The sequence below is a fragment of the Mandrillus leucophaeus genome, unplaced genomic scaffold, assembly GCF_000951045.1.
Source record: "Mandrillus leucophaeus isolate KB7577 unplaced genomic scaffold, Mleu.le_1.0 Scaffold229, whole genome shotgun sequence".
Lineage (NCBI taxonomy): Eukaryota > Metazoa > Chordata > Mammalia > Primates > Cercopithecidae > Mandrillus > Mandrillus leucophaeus.
Genome location: NW_012102354.1, coordinates 3,108,389 through 3,134,087, shown reverse-complemented (window position 1 = coordinate 3,134,087; position 25,699 = coordinate 3,108,389). Strand labels below are relative to the sequence as shown.

Genomic DNA, 25,699 nt, shown 5'->3' with positions numbered 1-25,699 from the left:
TGTATCTGCTGCCAAATCCTGCCCTTCTGGAATATCCATGCTCATTTCAGAGCTCTGACACTGGTATTACCAAACACTGAATAAGTTAGGTATGGTTTCCACTTGGCCTTAGAATGATGTTTGTGATTAATCTCTCAGTGAATTTTTACCTTCTCTATTAGGTTTAGTTCATGTTTATTTTAAAAGAGTGGACATGTTTGGCAGGGGAAGTGTATCAATTGAATGCAAGATCACAATAGTATATTAATCTTGCTGTGATATTTAATACTTAAAGATTTATCAGATATAATCAGAGTCCACCAAATAATTCTGCTAATCAGAAGAGACATGGCCTCCCGGTATGTCTCTTGCTTTTTGACTATTGTCAGCTCAGACTTTTAAGTAGATGTCTTTTGTACTCCAGTAGATGACCACTAATGAGTTTTTGCTTCACTAAATGATATTTCACAAACACTGTCCCTTATTCAGGAGATTCAATGCCCAAACCTATCCTTAAGTTCTCAAAGTTATTATCTCCAAACAATATAGGATATCAATTATTTTGGGATGGGGAAAGCAAGGAAACAGCTAACCAGGCAGAAGGAACTACAATGGGCCTGAGATGGGTCAAAACATGAGACATTTATGGAAATGAAAAGCCAGTGTGATGGAGCAGTAAGAAAGAGAGAGAGAAAGTGTGTTTGTTTGTTTGTTTGTTCGGTCAATGGCTGCTAAGTTGACATTCCTCGAGGTATTTATTCCTTGCACTGTCTTTACTGAGCTAAACATCCACAAGTCTCTTCCAAATATTCTCTTGCTCTTCCAGGTGAACAATGGGAAGGAATGACCTCAAAGAGCCTCCAGTGGTTACTGCTCTGGAGAAGTTACAAATGAACTTTTATCTCAAGTTCAAAATGTCCATGAGTTATTTGAATTTGAATACTTTGTGTGTTTTTGGCTTCAAAATTCCTGGCCAAATTTCAGGGGAAATGCTCTTTTAACTTCATTTGTTTAAAATTTTTCTGAAAGTAGAATTGGATAAAGAATCCTTCCTCTTTGGCCGGGCGCGGTGGCTCAAGCCTGTAATCCCAGCACTTTGGGAGGCCGAGACGGGCGGATCACGAGGTCAGAAGATCGAGACCATCCTGGCTAACACGGTGAAACCCCGTCTCTACTAAAAAAATACAGAAAACTAGCCGGGCGAGGTGGCGGGCGCCTGTAGTCCCAGCTACTCGGGAGGCTGAGGCAGGAGAATGGCGTGAACCCGGGAGGCGGAGCTTGCAGTGAGCTGAGATCCGGCCACTGCACTCCAGCCTGGGCCCTGGGCGGCAGAGCGAGACTCCGTCTCAAAAAAAAAAAAAAAAAAAAAAAACCTCCCTCTCATTTGAAGTGATGGGTTGACTGCCTGGAAGACTGCATTTTGGGACACAGGCATTGAACCCTGTTCATCTGCTCTTCTGAGTGAACAGGAAGGTGAAAAGGTCAAGGGTGAAAACTTTGCATTCTTCTACTAATTTGAGGAGGGTTCTTGAAAAACTAGTCAAGTGATTTTGAACAGCACTTTTAAGGCAGAAATTTTATGGGTAACTCTTTACTACATCTTGAGATAAAAGGGCTCTCTGGAGAAATAAGTTAACAAGACATTCCACCACACAAAGAAACTAAACATGTAACATTAATTTAGAAATATAAGCACAGAATGATGAATCTTTTTTGACATTGTAGAAGTAAGTGACTTTTGAAAAATATGTGAGTCCCTGTTGATTCCAGAAGTCTTTTATATATTGCATTTCATAAAGCACATTGATGAATGACACTTAGGAATAAACAATTAGATGAATGTCAAGTTGCATACTGTTAGGTTCTACATATATTCAACAATTTTCTGTTCTCTGATTGGAAAATTTTTAGAATGTGCTTCACCATCTATTTTTCAATTGCTTTATTTGTGCAAATAATATATTTTACTTTTGTTATGCATTATTCCATAAGCTAGTTTTATATCATATACAAATATTTTGAATAATACCTGTACATGTTCATATATAATTTGCACATGTTAATATCTATAAAGAGTCCACATATTTATATCTGTATCTGCATTTGTTCATAAAAGGATCTGTCTTTGTAAAATCCCTTCCTGGTCCATGTGCACGTGCTGTTTTCTCTGCCTGGAAAATGCTAAATGTTCATTATTGATTTCTTTTCATCTTCAGCTTCTCAAGGAGGCTTTGCTTAATTATTCAGTTCCTCTCATGATATCCTTACTCTTTGCCTTCTTGAAAATTAGCATGCTGTATATGCTACAATAAGTTTTAATGTATAACAAATAATGTGAGACTTAAGCTTCATAATGACAGTAGCACCATCTGGTTTGTTAACCATATTTATCCAGAACTTAACAGAGTGCCAGGAGTATAGTAAAAAGTCTGTGGTTTTTGAATAAGTACATAAATATTGGTGAATACTAAACTTCATGTGTTATGGTAGTTCCAAAATTTTAGTGTCATTTATGCCAGAAAACCATGCAATTGAGGAAAATAGATGTATATAAATACAACCAACAACATACATTTTATCAGTTTTGAGTCATGGGATGAGTGGTATGGTGTTTTACAAAATTCACTGCAGCTAAAAGATACTTGATAAATATTTTTCTGAAATTACTTCATTTTTGTGGTGGTATTACTGTTTTGTGAAGATGAAAAAAGTTATAATCATCAGGAATTTCAGCCTTAGAAATTCCATATTCTCCTCTGTTGTGACAAAAATCACACACATGAACATAGATTTATTTTTGATGGCTACAGGAATTATTACTTATCACTTCAGGGATAATAGAGCCTTGCTGATTCTTTAGAAAATATTCATTGGTAAATGCATTTCTATGCCCATATGCACACATTTTTTTCCTAAGGATGTCAGACAGCTAGTCCTGGACTAGAAGTCAGTAAGAAAGAGAAAATGAAAAGGCAAAAGTTAGCACTGTCAGCTTTTCTCTTGGGATGCATTTCAAGGTAGCGCTCTACTTGAGGCTTACGAAAACTAACATAGCATCATTAGAAAGTCAGTCCATCAAACACACTTGAAAACATTTCCTCACTCTTATTTTTAGGTTGCAAATCGTGATTCACAAAAATAATTAAAAAAATAATATTCCTTCCAAACTGATCTTTCCATTCCCAGTTTACTGTATGTAGCTTATAGCTTATACCAATGGAAGCACTGAAAAAAACTTACATTAATCTCTTGATATGTTTTCACATCTTTTAAGGACTGTTTTAAATACAAAGGTTCATTTTGTTTTACCTATAACCGAGTTACTAAGGTTACATTTGCCATGCAGAGGACTAAAATTACAATCCAAGGATGTTCTGTCTATTTGTCTGAAAAATGTTGGAATTTGTGCTATGGAAATTTGGAGCATTAGAGTTAGATTGTAATTATATAGTCAGCTCTCCTGGAAAATGATGATCCTAGGATATAACAAGTAAATGAAATCCACAAATAATCCCAAAGCTCTTTTATAGGAAAACCTTTTTACATAAAAAATGTCGACAATTAGCAGAATTCATTGAATGTTCCTTTCCGGTTCAGTTCCTGGTGGAGGTAATATCAAAGAGTGCAATGGCCCAAAGACAAGGATTCAGGCAGATGCAGAAAAAACAAAGATTATGGTTTTAATCAGCACCTGAAACGCAATGTTTATTGCACATAGTTTCCTGAATTACTATACAATGTGACTGTACAAGAAAAAGTAATTTAACCCTCCAACAAGGGTCTGCAAAGCAACAATAATTTTTAAATATAAAAAAATGAACAAAAACAAGTAATCCGCATCTGATCAGCTCACTGCACTTTGGAAAAAGCTTAACTTAAGCCAGTGTGGTGCTGAGATTTTCATGCAGCAACCTAAAGAATTTGTTATGATGCCAGACCACTAGGCTAACTATCTAAATGGAAAGTATTACCTGTGAAAAATTAAGAAGGTTGCATAGGCCACCAAGTCAATGCCTATTTCTTGTTCTGTTTGATTTCTGCTCATTGATTATTCATGGAGAAAAATAATAAAAGACATTGTTTACACATAAGGACACATTTAAAGGCAACTATTTCAACTTCATAGTAGTTGTTGTCTCAGCGGATGGAGATATAGAATTAATTATCTCAATGAGATGGCTCTGATTCACAAGAGGCTAAGGTAACTTTATTTTATTCTACAGCTATTGTGATATCATGCAAGCATATGCTATTTGGAACCAGGGGAAGTACCACGAAAAGGCTTGCTGATATGTCTGTACCCATAGTCACACTGGAGGACTTCATAATGGTTTGAGAATGTCTTCTCAAATACTACGTAAAGAATAATCCAGTATTGGCTCATTTCGTGAAACGAAATAGAGAATATCTTAAAATACCAGTATCAAGGTTATTACCCCATTCAAAGATCCAGCAGCCCATCACTTAGTGGACTAAATTCATCTTGACATTGTTTTGATTTTTGATTTGGTTTCGTCTAAGGAGAGACAATGAGGAAATAGAAGCACTGAAGTATTTTGATGTTATCACTGGAGCTCAAGATCTGTCCATCCTTTTTCTCACTTTACCACCACGAAATCCTACATACCTGATAAGGCAAGGGCTCTTCCCAACAATGACAAGCCCTTCCATCAGAGGTTCTGCTTTCTTGGGAAGGAACATACATAGTTCACAAAAGGCTTCACAGATTACTGATACTTCAACCTAATGCAAAGTCCTCTTTCTCTTCCTAATTTGGAGAATCCCTGATTTAAAAACATAATAAAATCTTAGAGTTTATTTTTTAAATTTTGAAGGAAATCTAAGAGAGACTCAAATTCAAACGTAGGCACCTTCAATGTGTTTCAGAAAACTCAACTAGTAATATCTTTCTAAGTTTTTTCTGTGAGAACTGCTTTACCTTACATTTAGGATTTCCCTAGAACCATAAGATTGAGATGGGAGTGGACATAGATGTTGTCTAATCAAGGATGCGCTGCCTTAGCATAATCAATGGGAGAACCACTTATCTTACAGTTGAGCACAGCTAGATTTTTTCTCTTGATCCAAGTCATAGATAGATGCTCTGACTTTGGTCAAGTCTCAGCTTTTCTGAGCTTTAGCTTCCCCATTTACAAAATAGATACCCTGCTTCACAAGTTGTAAAGATTAAAAATGTGACTAATAGCAAAACTGAAATGTCTATATAATTCAAACAATATTTTAATTAACTTCCATCAAACTACAGTGAAGCTAAACATTGTTTTTCAAAGGGGAGGATAATGATAATAATTGTATTAATAATAATAATGCTAATAGCTCACAGGAACTGTGTAACCATTACGTGTGCTAAGAACTTTGTATGCATTATCTCATCAAAAGAAAATTGGAGCATGATGCAGGTGTTCTGAAATTAAATAATGGTGATGGTTGCACAACCTTGTGAATATATACTAGAACCACTGAACCATGTACTTTAAAAGGGCAAATGTTATGATATCTGAATTATATCTCAATTTAAAAAAATCAGATGTGAAAGAATATTGGAAATTTGCAAAAGTAAAAGTATTCTGGGAAGTGCTGTGAAGGATACAATGAGTTATACACCAGTCTTTTTTCCTACCCTAAAGTTGTTTTAAATATGTTTGAGAAGTTGAAATGGGCACATAAAAGCTAACACCTAAGGCAGTGTGTGGAGGAGGACTGGCACAGGCTTACAAAATTTTATTAGACATTCTTAGGACCAAGAGATGAATTTATGCCTCCAGGAAGTTAATATCACTGCCAGGATATAGTCTCATTGAAGGAGCTACAGCATCCTGTAGGATGGAGACATATTAGAAAAGATACATTATCCTTAATGAAGATTTGATGGGGAAATGAAAAGGCTGTTTTTTAAAAAAATGTATTACTCCTAAATGAGATGTTTCTGAGGTGGTATTGCCCATATATCTTGCCCACTTCTGGTTCCTTATTGTGTAGTGCTACAAAATGTAACTAGCCAACAACAGCAACAACAACACAAAAAACTAAAACCAGAAAACAAACAAACAAAACCATGCACCCTGTAGTAACCCTCCTCTTGACTCAGTCCTCTAAGGATGCCTTAGTTTCAAGACATTTTCCTGGCACACTGACACAACTGACGTTATTCAGTTTTAGAATGCCCCACCAACTTGGTCAGATTTCAGTACCCATACTTACTAGTTGTGTGATTTCAGCAAGATTAAAGTTTCCAAGAAGATAGAGACAATGGCACTTACCTTTCAGGTCTGCTGGGAGTTTTAGAGGAGATAAATGTATAGAGCTCAATGCCTGGCACATAGTGAGTAGTCTGGTATGTGGGACCTGAAAGGAGAGATAGAAGATAGAGAGAACGTAACTTCTATATCCCTGGGTGTTGCATTGAAACCTGCTGGTAGTGTTGGGACTGTCCAAATGCTGATTTGCTCCCATGGCAGTTTGAGGCTTCCTGAGATCCTTCAGATGCTTCCCCCAATGTACCTGTGCTTCTCCCCGCCACTCCCTCAACTATTTTGTGGGTATGAGTATTTGCATGCATGATTTACCTTCCCAATTTGATTGAAAGTTTCCCCAGGAGCAGAAAACAGACTTTATCTGTTTTTATTCTCCTCCCAGTAGGAGCAAAATGCTGGGTGCATGTTATATACTTTTTATCAGTTACCTGAATGAATTTTAAACAGACACGATATAACGGAGAAAATAGGAGACAGGGCAGCAGGAGCTTCTTATTTTTGATGTGGTGGTATTGCTTTTTGGGAGTGAGAGGATGGCATGTATATCTCAGTGCCAGGTTAAAACAACTGAATTAAAATCACTTCTTACCATTATAGGCCATCTACATTGGTAAAGAGAGTCTCTACCGGCCAAGAGGGCCTCTAAGTAATTCACTTAGAAATGTATTTGGGTGGCTGGGGGCAGTGGCTCACGCCTGTAATCCCAGCACTTTAAGAGGCCGAGGTGGGCAGATCACCTGAGGTCAGGAGTTCGCGACCAACCTGACCAACATGAAGAACCTGCCTGTACTAAAAATACAGTATTAGCTGCGTATGGTGGCATGCACCTGTAATCACAGCTACTTTGGAGGCTGAGGCAGGAGAATCACTTGAACCCAGGAAGCAAAGGTTGCAGAGAGCTGAGATCGTACCATTGCACTCCAGCCTGGGCAACAAGAGTGAAACTCCATCTCAAAAAAAAAAAAAAAAAAAAAAAAAAAAAGTATTTGGGCTAAATTAGCAATTATCTGAGTGTTTTTGTTTTTAGGTGAGATAACAGATGGCTCTCTGATACTGTCTGCAGTGTTGCATACTCCAACAACTGTGACTATAGGCTCCAGACTACCCTTCATGCCTTAAAACCTTTGCTCCCTGGTGAGGATTAGTCTCTGGAGAAGCAAAACATTCCATTCACCCAACTCTGGTTTCAATCAACAATGTAAATTTGGACCGTGGGAGTCTTTCTGTATTCTGAAATGAGTACAAGCATGCAGAGCATTTGAAGACATTGTTGAGTTCTGTCCAAAGTGGGGCCCTGGAGTACTGGACTGTACTGTGGTGCATGACAGAAGTTTACAGAACATAAACAGGGCTCCTACTAATCTACATGCCCTCCTGAGTTGCACACTTGTTCACATGTTTGGTCCTCCTCTCTAGGAGTGTAGTAAACAGACACAGAGAAAGACATTTTTGTTTGTTACTGGTCTCTGTTCCTGAGCATAGTTGAGCCAAACATTTCTATATAACAGTTCAAGAATGGGGTGTGGGGAAACAGTGCACTAAAATCTTATGTAGCATGTCTGTATGTCACATGTAGACTGAAATCTTTACTTATGTGTATTCTGCTTTATCTATTTCATATGCACATATTATATCTGCATCTGTAACATGCAAACATCTTGCTTGAAGTATGCCCAAGATATTGATTATACCATTAAATATTAATCTTAGTTAAAACATAAAACCATCAAGTGTATATGTTATTTCATATGGAATTAGACTATGCATTAAACTATGGTGCCACTTGCTAGAACCTTCAAGGACCTTCCCAGTGTCATATTTCATGATGTTTCCTTTTAACTTGGTTTAATAATATAATCTTTATTCAGAAATGAGCTTTTGTAAAAAAAAAGTCAATAATTACCTTTGTCACTGTTTATTTAATGAATCCATGGAAAGACTTCATTAAATTATAAATACCTCATTACTGATATTCTCATAATAGATTTTTGAAATTATGATTTGAGCCAGTTATCTATTTCAAGGAAGATACAGTACAGGGAGATCAGTACATGTCCAGTGAAATGACTTCTGGTTTTGCTAATGTAATATTCATGAGATTTGACAAGACAATCATATGTAATCCCAGAGAATAAGAGTTTGAAATGAATTCTTTTAAATTGTAATTATCCATTGGCAAGAAAGTTTAGCAAGTTTTATTGTTTATATAATTTAAGTGACTTGCTATCCTATAAACATGAAAAGGTTGTGTTTTAAGGATATCTATAGTTTCTGAAAGAAATAGTAAATACCAGTCCTATAAATATGCTTGATATTAGTATTTTGTGCTTTATGTGTATTTTAAATCTATTGTTTTCAGGGAAAACTCTTTGGTGATCATTTATAAATAAATTGTTTTTCAAAGCCTGATGCAACTTGGGGTGAAGTAGATAATGTCTGAATTAGGTTCGGGCCTGTTTGATCCTTTACTTTGATAGTTTTCAGTTCCACTCTAGCTAACTCTAGATTTTAAATCTATGAGATGTCAAAGACATTTGAAGTTGAGGCAAAAACTGATCATATCCAAGAAGAGATGGGCATCATTTAAAAGTCAAATGTTCTGCAAGCATCACAGACGCTCCTTGTTTCTACATTGTTTATTTTATTGTGTTGCAAAAAATCAAATCCTATGAAATCTGGAGATTTCTACACCTAGAAAATGAGTATTTTGCATTTCATACTGCAGAAAGTTTTAAGGATAAGTTAAAGGGACTTATTTTAGAGTTCAGTGCATTTTTCAGCTTTAGCAATGCAATGCTTCTATTCCCTGAATCTAGACCTTGTTAATAATTAATACTCTGATGAAAATAGGCTCTTATGGCCTACCTATCATAACAAGTAGGAAACTTCAAGAACTTTTTCCAATCTATCCTGGATAAGAACCAGGTCTATAATAGATGAGACCCTAAAACAATGGGCAACTCTAGAGTAACAAGTATCTTCCTATACTTGTGTTGAAAGGACTGCCTCCTACGGTGTAACAAGAATTTAAACTTGTTATGTAAAAATATTTCTTTCTAACCACCAGGGAAGTCCACAGGGAGTCTCAACAGTGCTTGCTCCCTCTTGGATAGTAAAAAGGTCATCCATTCACTTTTAGACATAAAATGTAATATCAGCTTACTCCTCTGTAATAATAGAAGTCAGTTAAAGCCTCCTCATTATCCCTGCTTCAGCCACAGTGGAGCCCCCGCTTGCACTGGGAGGAACATGATTGTTTCCACAACTTTCACTTTTCCTCTCCCTCTCTTATCCTCCAGGGATGAAGCAGGAGAAGAAAGAAAACATAAAGGGCATAAATGACCTTACTTGGCTAATATTATTGTACCCATCTAGTTGAGCTTAGCCTTTACTTAAAGTTCTTAAGGAGGCACTTTTTGGAAGCATTTGGTTCTTTAGAGACCTTAACCATATCATTAGAATTCTTTACCTGCAATTCCATTAAGGTAGTAAATGCACTTCCTTCAGATGGTCATTTAGGATTCCCACCTCAGCCTCTGGTCATCTATCACTGTAACTCCAAGTTCTTTTTTCTTTTTTTCTGAGTTTTCTTAACTACTCAGCCCAATTCCTTTAGTAACCCTGCTAAACAGGGTACAACACAATTCTACATGGACACTAACCTAGGGTCCACAAGTGTCCTTTGTCCTAACAAACCCTAATGTACAGGTGGCTCCTGGTACATCAATATCTCTTTCCTTGGCCACTGGGCATCAGCCAGCCACAGTCTCTTCCCTTGAAGATTTCTGAGGCATAGTCTAATGCTAGTTTGCTCACTACCTTGACCACTGCCACTGACCAAGTTCCAGAAGACACATGTCAAATTTTCTGAGATGTTCCACTAATGTCCCTTTCTCCTACACTTGAGATAGGGAAAAGTAAGCTTCCACCTTGCAGGTATGTGGAAATCACATCAAATCTCAACTCTCCAAAAATCCTCTTCTAATTGTCAATCTCCTCATTCCTTATTCTGCATTTTGATGGATTGAAGTAGGTAATTAATTCAGAACCCTAAAAGCAGTTCTCAGTGTTCTCCTTTGCAAGTCTGGCTTAAGTAATTTTCAACTTCATTTTGTAAGATGGAAACAGTAATCTGTTTTTGACTTATTATCTTATCATCTTAACATCTCAGCTGAAACTGAAACAAAAAGAAGCATTTTAATATTCGATTATATCCTCATATCAGTTGCTTGCAATTTATTCCAAAATTATTTTAAGCATACATTGATTGATACATATCTGCTAACTTCGAAGAATAATCCAAGGCCCCTTAGTGATGCTACTCTAGCAGTAGAGATAAAACAGGTAGTAAAAACAGCTAAATTTACCAAATCTGCTAGCTACAGCTATAGGATGGCACAGCAGTCCTAAACTCAGCCTAGTGTAATGATTAAGGACCAGACTCTGGAGCCTGACTGTGTGGATCTGAGCTACAGCTTTTCTCTTTCCAGCTGTGTGACTTTAGCCAAATTTCTTAATCATTCTGTGCCTTAATTTTCTCATCTGTAAAATGGAGATAAAAGAGCGTCTCCTTCATGGAACTGTTATGAAGAATACCAGAGTTAGTATTTATAAAATGAGTAGAGCCCTATGTATGTGTTTGGTCGTTAGGAAACTCAGGGTCCATGTAGATAGGGTAAATTTTTTAATATTTGTTTATTTATTTTGAGACAGGGTCTTACTCTGTCAACCAGGCAGGAGTTCAGTGCACAGTCATGGCTCACTGCAGCCTCAACCTCTTGGGCTCAAGTGATCTTCCCACCTCAGCCTGCTAAGTGGTTGGGAATACAAGTGTGTGCCACCATGCCCAACATTTTTTTTTTTTATGGTAAAGATGAGATCTTGCTATGTTTCCCAGGCTGGTCTCCAACTCCTGGGCTTGAACAGTCCTCTTCACCTTGGCCTCCCAAAGTGCTGGGATTATACATGTGTGCCACCACTTCTGGCTGGGTAATTTTAATAGCTGCAGAGACTTTAGCATATATTTTCCCCTGGACTTATTATTTCCACCATATTTCTCATGACCCTTACTTTCAAATACATGACATTGTAAGACATTTTAGTATTGTGTAGACTGATTCAGCTAATAAACAAACAGCAAAAGTCCAATGAAAATGCAAACTTTATTCAAAGACCTGTTTTAGCTCAGATCTTTCTGTAAGCCTGCATTATTTTCTCATTGTAGTAGAATTACTTTTTACTCATTTCAGTAATTACTGAAAATAAATTTTCAGTAATTTATTACATACATTTTTAACACGTGATATAACTCTACAGGAAAAGTTTAAAGAATCTCATTTAAGAGACATAATAAGTTATCTTTATTTAGCAAACATGTATATAGTGTTAAAATGCGATTTTTAAAAAAGTTAAATCATCCATCAAGCCTAAAGCAAATCAAAACAAAAAAAATGTAAGCATGCTAACTTATAAGAAAGAGATCTTTATGTACAATAAGAACCCAGGGGAAAAACTCAACAGAAATCTTTAGATCTCTACGTGAAGGATATAATGAACAATACTGAAAAATAACATCCTCAAATATTTTCCTTTGATTAATGCAATTTTGTAAAAGATTTTCCATAAGGATTCTCAGTGTAAGCTGATAGCATACTCCTGCTGTCTAGTTCAAATAATGATGACAACCCCACAAAGAGTCAAGAGAATGTGGTCCACATCTTCAGGTTTCTAACATTCTGATTTAAAACTTCTACAGGAAAGGATGGACTGTGTGTACTTTAAACCCTTCTTCCTCCATGTCATTTCTCTCAACTGAGGTTTGATGAAGGGTGAACCACAGACAGTTTGAGGTTATGCGTTCTGACAAGGGCCTACAGTGCAGGTATTCTGTGCGACTGATTAAGGGCAAATCCACATGCTTTAAAAATCTGCAGAATTCATGGTAGAGTTGACAGTCCTGTTAGAGAATGCTTCTCAGAGGCAGAGGACATAGCACATGTTTCTCTTTGCCACCTTTTATTATGAAATTCTAAAGTTAACAGCAACAACTTTATAGTTAGAATGATTCATAGTGTGGTTTTGCATAATTTGAAGAGGGGGTTAATTTTGGATAATGGTATCTTTGCTTTAATTTAGCTTAGGTATAATCTAAGAATAAAGGAACTGAATTTTAGTTCTAGTACATCTCTATTAAGTTATGTGTCCTTGAACAAGTCTTGTACCTTCCTGTGTTATCATCAATAAAATGTTGATGTTTGATCATCAATAAAATAAAACATTGAATAACTTTCAAGCTCTTAGTATTTGATGGCTTGTGAATACTGACTAAGCGACTGCACTCATTAAATGCCTCTATGCCCCATACCCTTTAGAATTATTTCCTATATTGTGAGCATGTGTTAATGGGCTCTAAACAGACATCATTGCTCTGATTTCACCGGTTATTAAAAGGAAGAATTTGGAGTCCCATTTTTCTTGTGAAATGGGGAGAGTGGATTAAAGGGGCTGTGTTAAAGGACATGAAAGTATGTCCTTTGTGCAGGCAGCTATGCACCTTCTCTGTGACAACCTCTGGGAAGAATGCAGCTCAATTCCCTTGAAAGTGTGCCTTTTGGAATATCAATTATCCATGAAAGAGATGTCTTAAATTTACCCAAATGTCAAGAATCTTGCTTCTACTACATGTAGTTTTTCAGAAGTAAAAATTGGAGGAAAACAGCTGTTGTCCAAAGCACAATTTTAAACAATACCTTGTATGTGATCTTTATTAAATGGTGACTAGTCAACTTAATACAACTCTTTTTTCCCCTCCTCTCTTACAGCACCAGGGAAAAATTGGAGTTAAGTTTAATGTTGGGACAGATGACATCGCCATTGAAGAGTCCAATGCAATCATTAATGATGGGAAATACCATGTAGTTCGTTTCACGAGGAGTGGTGGCAATGCCACGTTACAGGTGGACAGCTGGCCAGTGATCGAGCGCTACCCTGCAGGTAAGCAAGTGAATATGTATCGGGGGAAGATTTTATGAAAATCAAACTGGAAGAAAAAGCACTGTTTTGCGTCCGTTTCACCAAATTGTGGTTTTCTGAGAAACCATCAACTATTTATTGGACTTTAGAGTCATGTGAATGTAATGCTGTCCTAAACTGTTCTTGCTACAGTGTACAAATGCCATTTTATAAGAGAACGTGAAGGTGTACATTATCGTTTTCAAAATTCAGGACATCAATGAAATCAGAAAAATGCACACATAAAAAGCACAACATATCAAAGCTCTTTTTACTGGATCCTTGCATTTAAACAAAGGAAAGGCTTTGTCAAAAGTAACAAAGTTAAAATTTAAAACTAAGGGAAAGAATATTATAACACTTTATTTATTTTTTTTTCTGAGAGAAAATAAGACCTAACCGTTCCGCAGATGGTGGTGCACAGCTGAAACTCATTAAAGTGTAGGAATCCCATGAGATAGAGAAATAGTGAGAAAACAATAGTAGCATAAATCAGCAGTTATAAGAACATGTACATAAAAGAAGTTTGTTTTCACTTTCATATAACCATGGAGTTTCATGAGGATTCTTTGACACTAGCGCTACTCATTTTAAGTCTATAAAATAAATGTCAAGTCATTATTGATAAAATAAAAATTATCTTGTTTATTGTGAATGAGTTTTATCAATATTATGTTATTGAAACAAAGGTGGTAGATTAGAAATTTTAAACAGTGCTACTTGTGGTGGTATGTATCCTCAATTTTAAAACAAATATGTTTTGAAGTAAAATATAAATTAAAAGTATAAAGGTATTTTACTGCAATCATTATCATCTTTATATTTTAGCATAAAATAGGTTACCAAAAGTATCTGTCTCATTTATCTCTTTCCCCTTTAGATATAACTGTGTTTTTTGCAAAGCACACAATTTATAACACAGTATAAGGAAAAAGTATAAAAATACATTTCTATTTTATCCAATAAAATAATAATCAAAACATATATTAAATTCCTCTATCAGACTTATTTGGTTCTTGAAAGATGTAATTTAATGACATAACCAATGTATTCAATTGATATCAAATATCTCAAGTACTGGCTCACAATTGTGGAATGAAATATCTGTAATACCCTTCTGGACCTTTTCTGGTTTATAGAATTCTAAATCTTCAAGCCCTAGTTCAAACCTATTCCATAAGCCTAGTACTCTGCAAATATTTGCTGAATTAAATGTAATTTTGTAAACTGCTCTATGACAAAATTAGGAAGCAAGAAAATTAATATGTCCAGTGCCTGTTATAATACTGGCAAATAGTAGGCACTCAATAAGTATTTGTCGAATCGATGTCTTGGGAATTATCACAATTTTACACTACAATTAGGTGAACTGTATACAACAAGGTGAAGTAATAGAAGATTTTAAAGCCAAGTAACTTAACTTAAATATGCATGCAATGTTACATAGCCCCTGCTAATCCCAGATTATTGCATTATCTGAAATCCTGGTATAAATGTGCAATTTCAATTTTTATTCTTTATTTTATCAATTTAACTTTTTTTTAAAATTTTTTTGAAATAAGATCTCACTCTTTTGCCCAGACTGGAGTGTAGTGGCAAAGTCATAGCTCACTGTAACTTCAAACTCCTGGGCTCACAGGATCCTCCATCCTCAGCCTCTCTAGTAGCTAGGACTACAGGTGCACACCACCATGCCTGGCTAATTTTTAAAAGGTTTTTGTAGAGATGAGGGTCTCGCTATATTGCTCGGGCTTGTCTTGAACACATGAGCTTAAGTGATCCTCCTGCCTCAGCCTCCCAAAGTGCGGGGATTACAGTCATGGGCCACCATGCCCAGCCTAAAAATTTGCTTTTAAAAGTGATAACTAAAACCTTAATAAAATTCCAGAAAGATGTATTGGTAATTTTCCTAAAATATGGATTAATCACTGCCTATTTGCTGAGAGAAAGTCATCACACTGGAAGCCATGAAAATACATAGTAGGATAAGGTCTAGACTTTGCTCATGGGATGTTGTCAGCTGTCAACAGTGGACCTGAACATGCAAAATGATCAATCCTGTTACGATTGCAGTGTGGCGTTTGCCTCTTGAGGCATGGTTTTGTGTTCATAGTTAATTCTTTAAAGTTATCTTTATTTAGTAACTTTTAACACTTATCAGCAATTTCCAAACTGGTATCTTTACCTAGAGGTTATTAGTACTTATGGTGAGAAAGGGAAGGTCCCATTAGTTTGGGAAATTAGTTTGGAAAATTCTGGGTTAAGCTCCCATGCTCAAATTAGTTTGGGAAATTCTGGGTTAAGCTAAGTTAAAATATCTATACTTGGACTTTATTAATATGCATAATGTATCTCTAAAAGAGAAATACAGGATGCATTACCCAAGCATAGATGGTAGAAAAGAAATATAGGATATATTAGCCAAACATCATTGCATTTTAGTAAATATTTTATGTTTTCAAAAATTTCTGTATCCCCCAATTTTACTGTATTTTATTTGATTGTACACATACCAGATATCATGTACTGAGTATAGTTCAAAAAAGATATGGTTCCTGTGTTCTTGTAGCAGACTGATGTCCAGTTTGAATCTGGTAGCTGAGATTGAGGCAGTACTTATTATTTGAGAAAATATTTCTACATGTTTTTCTAGATTAATATTTGCTTAATGCATATAGTACCTTATTTGCCAATTAAACAATTGTTCAGAATAAGAAACACAATGTAAAAGATGTTTAAAAATAGAAATGAGCAGTATAGTAATAAGAAGCAAATCCTTACATATAGTTATTTCAGATGCAACTTTCAACTTCTAATCAGAGATTTTAGATGCCCTTTTACCAAGATATATTTTAGAAAATATAAATAAACCGAGAGTGGGCAAAGTTGCAATTATTCTGAAGGATATAAGCAAGGAAAAACACAGAGTCTGCCCTCAAGAAAATTAAAGCACATATGAAGAATTTTAATATATACATATAAAAAGGTAATGATCAATATATAAAGAACTCAGGAGAGTCACCATTGTCATCAGATGTTTTATTAATCATCTGCTCTGTGTTCATTTCAGTGTGATGCTGAGGTAGGAAATAAGCCATGAAAATTTCAAATACCTTTTTCTCTTGGAGATTCATCTGCAACGGTGCCATAATGGCTGAATACAAATTTTGAAGTGTGTGTGTGTCAACTCTATTAAAGTGTTTATGACAAAGTGATTGTAAATACAAGTTCAATAGCAAAAGTCTAGTATATGTATTTTATGTCAGTTTGTGGTATGGCTCTTTTTTATTAATTTTGGGAGTTATTTTTATTAGAAGAGCAGCTAAATTAAAGCTTTTACCACCAAATCCTATAATCAGAGAAGCGAGAACCAGTAGCCTATATTTGGTTCCTTTAAAGTGCCTGTACTGCAAAATATAGGCAATAAGGATTGAAATTAGTAATTAGTATAGCACTTAACCCTCCATTATGGGTCTTTGTGGGAAGTGCTTTTATATGAAGCAATTCATCTGGTAGCAACACTATACCTTTAATGAAAAGCAACCAAAGCATTGACCAATGGTACTACCCTGTAATTGCCTGGAAGGCTTTCATAGAGAAGCTAATTAGTAGAGGTAGATTTTATGCTCTTTTTGAGTATATGAAATCTTCCTATAACTCAACAATTTATATTTTAGAATAAATATTGAATTTTCTGAATAGCAGACCTAGTATCCATTATTTTCTGTATATAGAGCAAAGTACAGAGACAATATTTTACAAACCATTTAAAGTTGAGAAAGCCATTTCTTGGTGCTTATCAGTTAAAGCTCTAGAATATAATGCATCATTAATCTCTGATTTGTCCCTAATTACAGTTATGCAGCAAAATTTTCTCTCTCAACAAAAATAGACTTTCTTTTCTCATAACATTAATTCACAAAGCCCTACATCATCTTGCTTACCCAGACTAAAGATTGCTTCAGATAAATCACTGTTATCTTTGATGATAAACCTTTGAATTTGTTTTCCTACCACAGTGTGTCAAAAGATTTCTTTTGCACTCTACACAAGGTCAAATGTTCATTTTATACTTGAGTTAACATATTAAATCAACAAATATTTAAAGGATATATACTACATAAAAGGAACATACTAAATTTACAGTCTGGTTACAGAGATAGGCAAAAAAAAGTTCAAGATTAAAAATATAAAATGTGAGAAAGTGCTAGAGTTATGATATCATATTTGGCTAATTTCTGAATAAGATATAAAAGGAAAACTTGTTCCAGGGAAGAAGAGACCATTTTGAAGTGAGTGGTGTAGTAAGACTGTGAAATCAATAGTACATTAGGTTTAGGTCTCTTCAAACATGCATTCGTTTACGAAGGATTAGCAGCAAATGATAGAGACAGACAAACTATTTAGGAAACTACTAAACAATCTGTGTATCAAAAGATAAAGTACTAAAGTAGAATGTGAGAAAATAAATAGGATGAATGCAGAATACACTGTAAAACCTAATGAACAACTTAATAGAAGGAGAGACATTCCTGCATTTTAGGCTCTCTCTCTCTTTCTCTCTCTCTCTCTCTCTCTCTCTCTCTCTCTTTCTCTCTCTCTCTCTCTCTCCTTCTCTGCCTCCCCCCCTCCTTTTAACCAACAATTATTCAATGTTCTAGTGCTGCTGTGTGTCACCAGACGGCACTAGATACCAATGAAATGGCAACCAGTTGTAGGAAGGAACAAAGAAGTCAAAGACATTAGTATTCCTGTTTGCCAAGAAATTGGTCTGAATGGGAGATAAGGAGGATCCAGAAAACCTAAACATGTCAAATAAAATGTATTAACTTTCAGAATGCCGAGTTTGATTGCTATTAAGTTTAAGGAAAATAGAAAATGGTGGTCTGGAGTGGTAAGATAAAGAGATCCTTTAGGGATAAGGAGATCTGAGAGAAAGAGAGAAATGCTCTAAGACTCCATAGAGATGGTGTAAATCTTTTTTCATGATCATGCAATTTGTCTGAAAGAGCTTATGGGTATTAGATCTAAACCTTAACTCTGTTTTCATCCATGAAAGCTGGTAAAATATTTCCGGGTTCAGGAAGTCATACTGATTATTACCCCAAATTCCAAACCTTTAGTGTAGCTTAATCGATTAGTTTATTTTTAATTCAAGTCATCAATAATTTATTATTTATTTAAGTCACTCTAATATTTAGAGATTGCAGGGTTGTTACTGAAGTGTTGCTTAATGTAATGATTGTTTTATATTTGTTTAATTTAATTTTTCGAAGTATGATGTAATTAAGGAAATCTACCTTACATGATCATTACATTTGAAGGAGGGAAGGAACTTCAATGTTCTTCTCTTCCAGCTCCTTCATTTATCAAACAGCAAACTGGAACCTTGAAGAGACTAACTAGTTTGCTCAAGATCACAATGCTCGTTAGTAGCAGAGTAAAAACTACATTTGGGGACTCCTGTCTACAAGCTATGCACCTTCCTTTATGAAGTGTGGGAAACATAAAGTAAAATACACAAAGATCATTAGATGCATTTTTAAACATAGCATAGCCTATTCTTCATAACTAAAGGTTATTACTTGCATGATTGATCCTAACTGTATCAGTCAATGTCACAGTCTGCTATTTCTGCTGACCCACACAAACACATAACACATACAAGACTATCTTATGAGTATTTAAACATAGTAACACATAAAAAAGATTTTCTTATAATAACCATAGTTGTTTGGTTTTCACTAAAGTTTTGAATCAAAAATACTCATTAGTAAGCACTAATTATTTTCTAACTTTACTGGAGAAACTTTATTAGCAAATTAAGTAAATCATTTTGGACCATTAGAACATTAGAATACTTAAGAATCATTTGGGAGAAAAAGTTTGTTAAAAGAAGACTTGCCCATGTTCTCATTAAATGTATAGATATGGGGACTCTTTGACTAATTTTTTTCCTTCCTCTAAAAGTAAATAGTGAAAATATAAGTATTGTGAAAACTGATAAACCGTATGGAATAATGAATTATTATTTAAACTAATAACCAATTTTGACTAGAGTCCAACAAAGGACATAATAATCAAGGTGTGACACACAGAAGGTGCTTAATAAATAGTTGTTGAGTAAATCTACATCCCTCGTTAAACTTCTAGGTCAAAGCATTTTTTTGCTGGTAGTTTTTAGCCAAAATATATTTACATGAATATTTATTTCGATATATAAATGTTTGGTTTCCACTGGAAATAGTTAAATGTTTACTAACACTAATTTTCTATAATAAATCTTACTCTGAGAAATCTGAAGCCACAAATACAGTAGCTATGTTAGATTCAACAAGTGTCTGAAACTCTGATTTTTCCTGTTTAATTATCTTTTTAAACAGTGTTCAGTTTTGCTGGGAATTTGAGGTTATTCCGAATGATGAAACATAATGAACTTTTTTATTAAGTAGTATATTGAATATATCTTCCTAAAATTCTAAGCTTAGCTTCTGAGAAATTGTGTCCAAGGAGATGGAAAGAGATGATATATTATCAGACTTCTCACTTGTTCTTACTTTAACGATGACTTGGATTTTTAAAATATCGGAATTTTTACAGTTACTGTAAGGCAACCATGTTAGCATTTTTTAATTTTCTGTTAAAAGAGAAAGCAAGATTCTCTGATGGTTTGATGGGTTTTGGCATCATTTAAACTCCACAGGCTGGCAAACAGAGATAATGCAGATGTTTTCTAAGAGTCATGGTAAAACAAAAGTAAAGGATATTATATCAAGTAGGCTAGAACTTTTGCCAAGTATATCTTATGTTGTAATATAGAAATAGAAGCCCTTCTAAATGATTTCTTGAAATTTCCCCCTTTAACTTATTGTCTGCCATTATTGTTTCCAACATACAATTTGTTTAGTAATTTAAGTTCTTATCATCATGAAGGGATATACTGGCCTCACTCCTGAAAAGCAGTCACGTTAAACAGAGAATGGTATTATCATGATGTTAAATAAGTGTGGCTAAAGGTATTGACTGAGATTTTCTTGAAGGACTTTTTACCAAAGATATGGGTAATCAGGTTAATGAATCTATCTACTGGTTACAAACAATGAATTAATCATGTCAGATATAAAAAATTAATTGTCACCACAATGCAAAAATTTAGCTTTTTGCAAATAAGGTGGAAACAAGTTACAAGAATAGTTAAACATTGAAGGCCAGATAAATGACATTTTAAAGAGTAGTAGGTTTTTAGGAACTTCAGATGGTATTTACAAGTATTTGGTTGATTTTAATGTTTGTATTTTGTAACAGTGGCTTTCATAATTTGACTATTATCTAAAAGTATCTTCGTTTTTATCATATCGTTTATAATTAGCTGACTTCAATGGAAGAACAAGTCACATTCCCAACTCAATGACAAGCCTTTCTCTTAATACTTTCTCAAACACTCTGACTTCTTATATCTTCAGGAGCTCTTATTAAATAGCACAGGCATATTTATTTATATATTTTTATAATGATAACAGGTAATAGCTAGTATTTTGGTGTATGATGAACAATTTTTAAAACTGTACTATGTGATTTGTTCCTTCTCAGCTTTAATGTCATTATTTGAACGTCAACTATGTATAAGTCTCATGACTGTCATGCTATTTATATTTGTCCACTGTCTACGCACTTTGTGTATCTTGTAAGCTCAAGAATAAGTTGTTTTGTTTTGTTTTGTTTTTTGAGACGGAGTCTCACTCCGTCACCAGGCTGGAGTGCAGTGGCCCGAATTTGGCTCACTGCAACCTCCACTTCCTGGGTTCAAGCAATTCTCCTGCCTCAGCCTCCCGAGTAGCTGGGACTACAGGTGTGCACCACCATGCCCAGCTAATTTTTGTATTTTAGTAGAGATGGGGTTTCACTATGTTGGCCAGGATGGTCTCCATCTCTTGACCTCATTATCCACCCACCTCGGCCTCCCAAAGTGCTGGGATTATAGGAATGAGCCACTGCGCCTGGCCAGGAGTAAGTTGGTTTTAATGTCACTTAACTTCTAATAAACAAATGGAAGTGCTGTCAAGAGGAGGCAGAGTATCAAAAAGGACAAAATATCCTACACTAGTGTCAAGGCCCCTATGGAGAGTACAAAGCTTTGGAACTGTATTTAGTTTTAGACATTAATCTAAATCAGTTTTTCTTAACTTCCTTTGAATCTCTGCCTCCATAAGAATCCAATAAAGTAGACCATTCTATCTTTAGAAAAATGCACATCTATCTGCATTTGTATAAAAAATTATGTATGTGATGTTTAAGGGTTGCAGTTTAACATCCTTAGGCCCTTTTACTTAGAATTCAGAACCTCTGCTTTAGGTGATCTTTGAGGATATTGAGATTTTGGAGGAAAAATGAAGTCTGTGTAATGAACATATGAGGAGGAACCTCCTCCTCCTCCCCTAAATAAACATGCTTCCAATGAAATGTGGCTGCCCTTTACTAACCTTCTGCTAATAACCTTCTAAACACTGACATAGCCCTCTGGGTGTAGCCTTTACTAGCTCAGATAATTTTCTTTTTTCACAGAATGAGCCCAACTTTTGTACTTCCAGTTTTAAACAATTGTTCTCCAAAATAGGATCATAAGAATGCCATTATCCTTGTAATAAATTTATTTTAAGCACTAATACTATGCTTGATATAATTATAACACTGGGACATTACATAATAAATATCCTTAAAACCAAAATGCATGTTTTAAGAGTTTCATTTGGAAAGGTCTCTTGGTAAATCATGTCATGATTGTGAAGTGTGATGGTGAAATAACTGTGTCCAATATCATAAAGATAAAAATTGCTATCAATATAACATCTCTGGAAAGTACAAGAATCCCCCTGTATCCATTAAGGAATATATTCCAAGACTCTCATTGGATGCCAGAAAACACAGATAGTACCACAACCTATATATACTATGTGTTTCCCTATACATATATCCCTATGATAAAAGTTAATGTATAAATTAGACACAATAAGAGATTAGTGACAATAACTAGTAATAAAATAGAACAATCATAACAATCTGCCATAATAAAAGTTCTGTGAATGTGGCCTCTTCCTCTCTCTCTCCCTGTCCCAAAATTTCTTGTTGTACTGTCCTCACCCTTCTTCTTGTGATCTGTTGATCTAATAACCCAGATGGCTACTTATAAGTGACTAACAGACTGTATAATGTGGATACACTGGAAAACGGGATGATTCGTGTCTCATGAGGGATGGAGTGGGATGGCCAGAGATTTTATCATGCTACTCAGAATGGCATGCAATTTAAGACTTTATTATCTACATTGCATGCCGTTTACTGAAATGGCATGAATTGTTTATTTCTGAAATTTTCCGTTTAATATTTTCAAACTGCATTCGACTGTGGGTAACTGAAACTGTGGAATAAGAGGAAACTACCATATTACTGTTCATTATTATGAGAAGAAGTTAATAAAGCCCTTTGCACGTATTTAGGAAACTTAAAACATATCATGCAGGAGGACAATTTTTCTTTTTCACGCCTCTTACTAGATAATTTTTCACCTTTGTCTCACCATTATTTTCTTATTCTGTGTGATTTTGTATTTTAAACCTAGCAGAATACTGATAATCCATTTTGTTTTCTTCCAACAAAATAATAAATGTCTAGCATCAAAATTATTACAACTAATGAAGTTAGGAGAATATAGGAAAAATAAACATTCAAGATTCTGAATTCTAAAGTACCTCAGATGTAACAATTAAATACATTATGGCCACTATTCAAAGTTCATAATTAAAAAAAGAAAATTCATCTGGAGCAAAGATCAACAAATTTTCATCATAGAAGGCCTAATATTAAATATCTTTGGCTTTGAGAACCACATGATCTCTGTCACAATTACTCAATTCTGCCATTGTAGCTCAAAAGCAACAATAGCTAATAGGAAAATAAATGGGTGTGGCTGTGTTCCAATAAATCTTTATTTGCAATATTGGATAGTAGTAGATACATTTGACCTGTAGGGCATACTTCATTGACCCCTGAGAGAGAAGCATGACAAAGGAGCATAAGAATCAATCTGAAAAAACTTCCAATGGCCAGAACTAAATCAAATTGAGCAATAAAACTAATAGACATGTCATTGGATTATAACCAAAAGAGTAAAATAAACATCTATGAACCCATGCTGATATACACAAGTAACTGAACAGATAGAAAGATAGATATACAGACAGATAGATAAATAAGGAAGCAGAGACAGCTCACCCATACAGAAAAACTACAATTAATAATGTAGAAGGGTGATGGAAATAGGAAATTATAATTAGAATCCCAATGTAAAAATTTTTGAAGTTGGGATTCCCTAATAGATGCCAAAATAAGTGCGAAAAAGTTTTGAGTAGAGATTAGTACTTTATGTAGTCTAAAAATATTTCTTCCAAGTAGAAGTAGTAACTTTCTTCTGAAAACTCAGCAGATCATGTTAAGTGATCAAGTTAAATGTCACCAGTAATAAAAAATATTCACTTCATGAACCTTCATGCTAAAAAAGGCTCTTCACTTCTTTGGTATTCATGTTCTCAACAAAAATCCATAATTTTCATCTAACTATGACAAACCCAAATTGAGGAACATTTTACAAAATGGCCAGTATTCTTCAAAAGTGTCAACTATATGAATTACAAAAAAAAAGACAGGTCTGAAGGGACAAAGGAAACATGGCAGTTTAATGCAATATGAGATTTAGGTTAGATCCTGCAATAGAAAAAGGACGTAGTTAAAAACTGGTAAAACCAAATAAAGTCTATACTTTAGTCAACTGTTTATTATCAATGTTATTTCTTGGTTTTGAGAACTGTCTAATGGTTAGTTAATTACTAGCAGGAGGAAAATTGAATGAAAGGTATTTGAAACTCTCATTCTATAATTTTTTTTTTTCAAAATAAGAGTTTAGAAATGATTTCCACCTAAACATACCTTTTACACAATTCTATATAACATTTCAGAAAAAATAACTTAATAAAACGTAATGCCTTTGTGTAACTATAAGTCAGATGCGTTTGTTGTGAAAAAATGTATTTCGGCATGTTCATGTGGTTATCAGAAAAGTAGATTTATTCCAGAAGAATATCAACCTAATTTTTCTAACAATCCAAAGGTGTAACTTCATCTAATACTGGAGTTGGTTCTTAATTAAGACAGAATGACAAAATAAATGTAAAAACCTTTTGAAGTATAAAGCCTTTAAATAGGCCATATATTAAAATTTAAATTATGATGATGAATATTTTGTGTCAAATGTAGTCTCATGGGTAGAATATTTCTCAAAGACAGACTTTTATCTTAAACATTTTAAATTCTGTTTTGTTTTTAGCTTTATGAATTTAACTGTGTTACAAAGCAGCTGACTTTACCCCTCCCCACAAAGTTGAGACAGACTTTCCTCATATTAAGTATTATTGAAGTAATTTGTCATCTTGGGCATATTATATGTATTGGTGGCCCTAGTACGTAAAATGTCCACTGAGAATCCAAAAAGAATATATCCAACATAAGCCTGTCTAGATATTACCATATGCATTTCCAATGGAGTATTTTAGCAGGATTTATGAGATACAAAATTGGACAGAATAAAGGAATATTTCGCTTTCATTTTTCTAGATAGTGTCACCTAATTGATAACATGCCATAATAATTTTTCAGGGTCACCTTTGCTGGAGCATTTTAAAGGTCCAAGTAGAGTCTTCAGTTCTCTCATTTATTATTTTTATTGCTCAGGTTGGCAGAGGACTTGGACGAGAGTGCATTTTGTGGTTACTGGTGAAACAAACCAAAGGAAGCTTTTTTAAATGAAAAGATTTGCTTTGGTAAAAAAGAGAGGCAGAATGGGCACAATCACAGTAGAAGGCAGACCTGGGGATAATTAGATGAGGGCTGTGCTTTATGGAAATGGAGTTCAGATAGAATGTTACATCTGTCAAATTGATTCAATAAAGGAAATTCATGTTGCGCTAGCATTGGGGTGAAGAGGTAACAGAACTCATCCAAAATTCCAGACATTCATAGAATCTTTTGAAATTCCTGCCTGTTTGTAAGAGCTAGTGTCAGAAACAATAACTTAGACATGCAGTCTATAGTGGGCACTCCATATGGGGCACTATGCTAATTATTTTACATACATTATTTACAAACATTATTGCATTAACACTCACAAAAATCTTTGTAAGACTGCTTACAGTATCTCCTTGTGATAAATGAGCAAACACAGGGAGATTCATTTACTTGCTGACACCATACATTCTAAAGCCTACTCCAGTGCTCTGTAGGATTATGCAATGCTGCCTAAGAAATAATTCTTAATTCTCCTAAGAAATAATCCACAAAATATTATTATTGGTCCCCACCAGATCAGATGACACTCAGACCTTTGT

The 25,699-nt window shown here is 34.8% G+C and overlaps 1 protein-coding gene across 1 annotated transcript in view; it reads left to right on the top strand.

Moving 5' to 3' along the window:
- The first annotated feature begins 703 nt into the window (after positions 1–703).
- The window catches only part of NRXN1 (neurexin 1), a 183,925-nt gene continuing 158,929 nt past the window's right edge, over positions 704–25,699 (top strand). Inside the window, exons 1-2 of the mRNA XM_011981602.1 lie at positions 704–730; positions 13,076–13,247. Of these exons, the coding sequence (XP_011836992.1) occupies positions 704–730; positions 13,076–13,247 (199 nt within the window). The remainder of the gene's footprint in view (positions 731–13,075; positions 13,248–25,699) is intronic.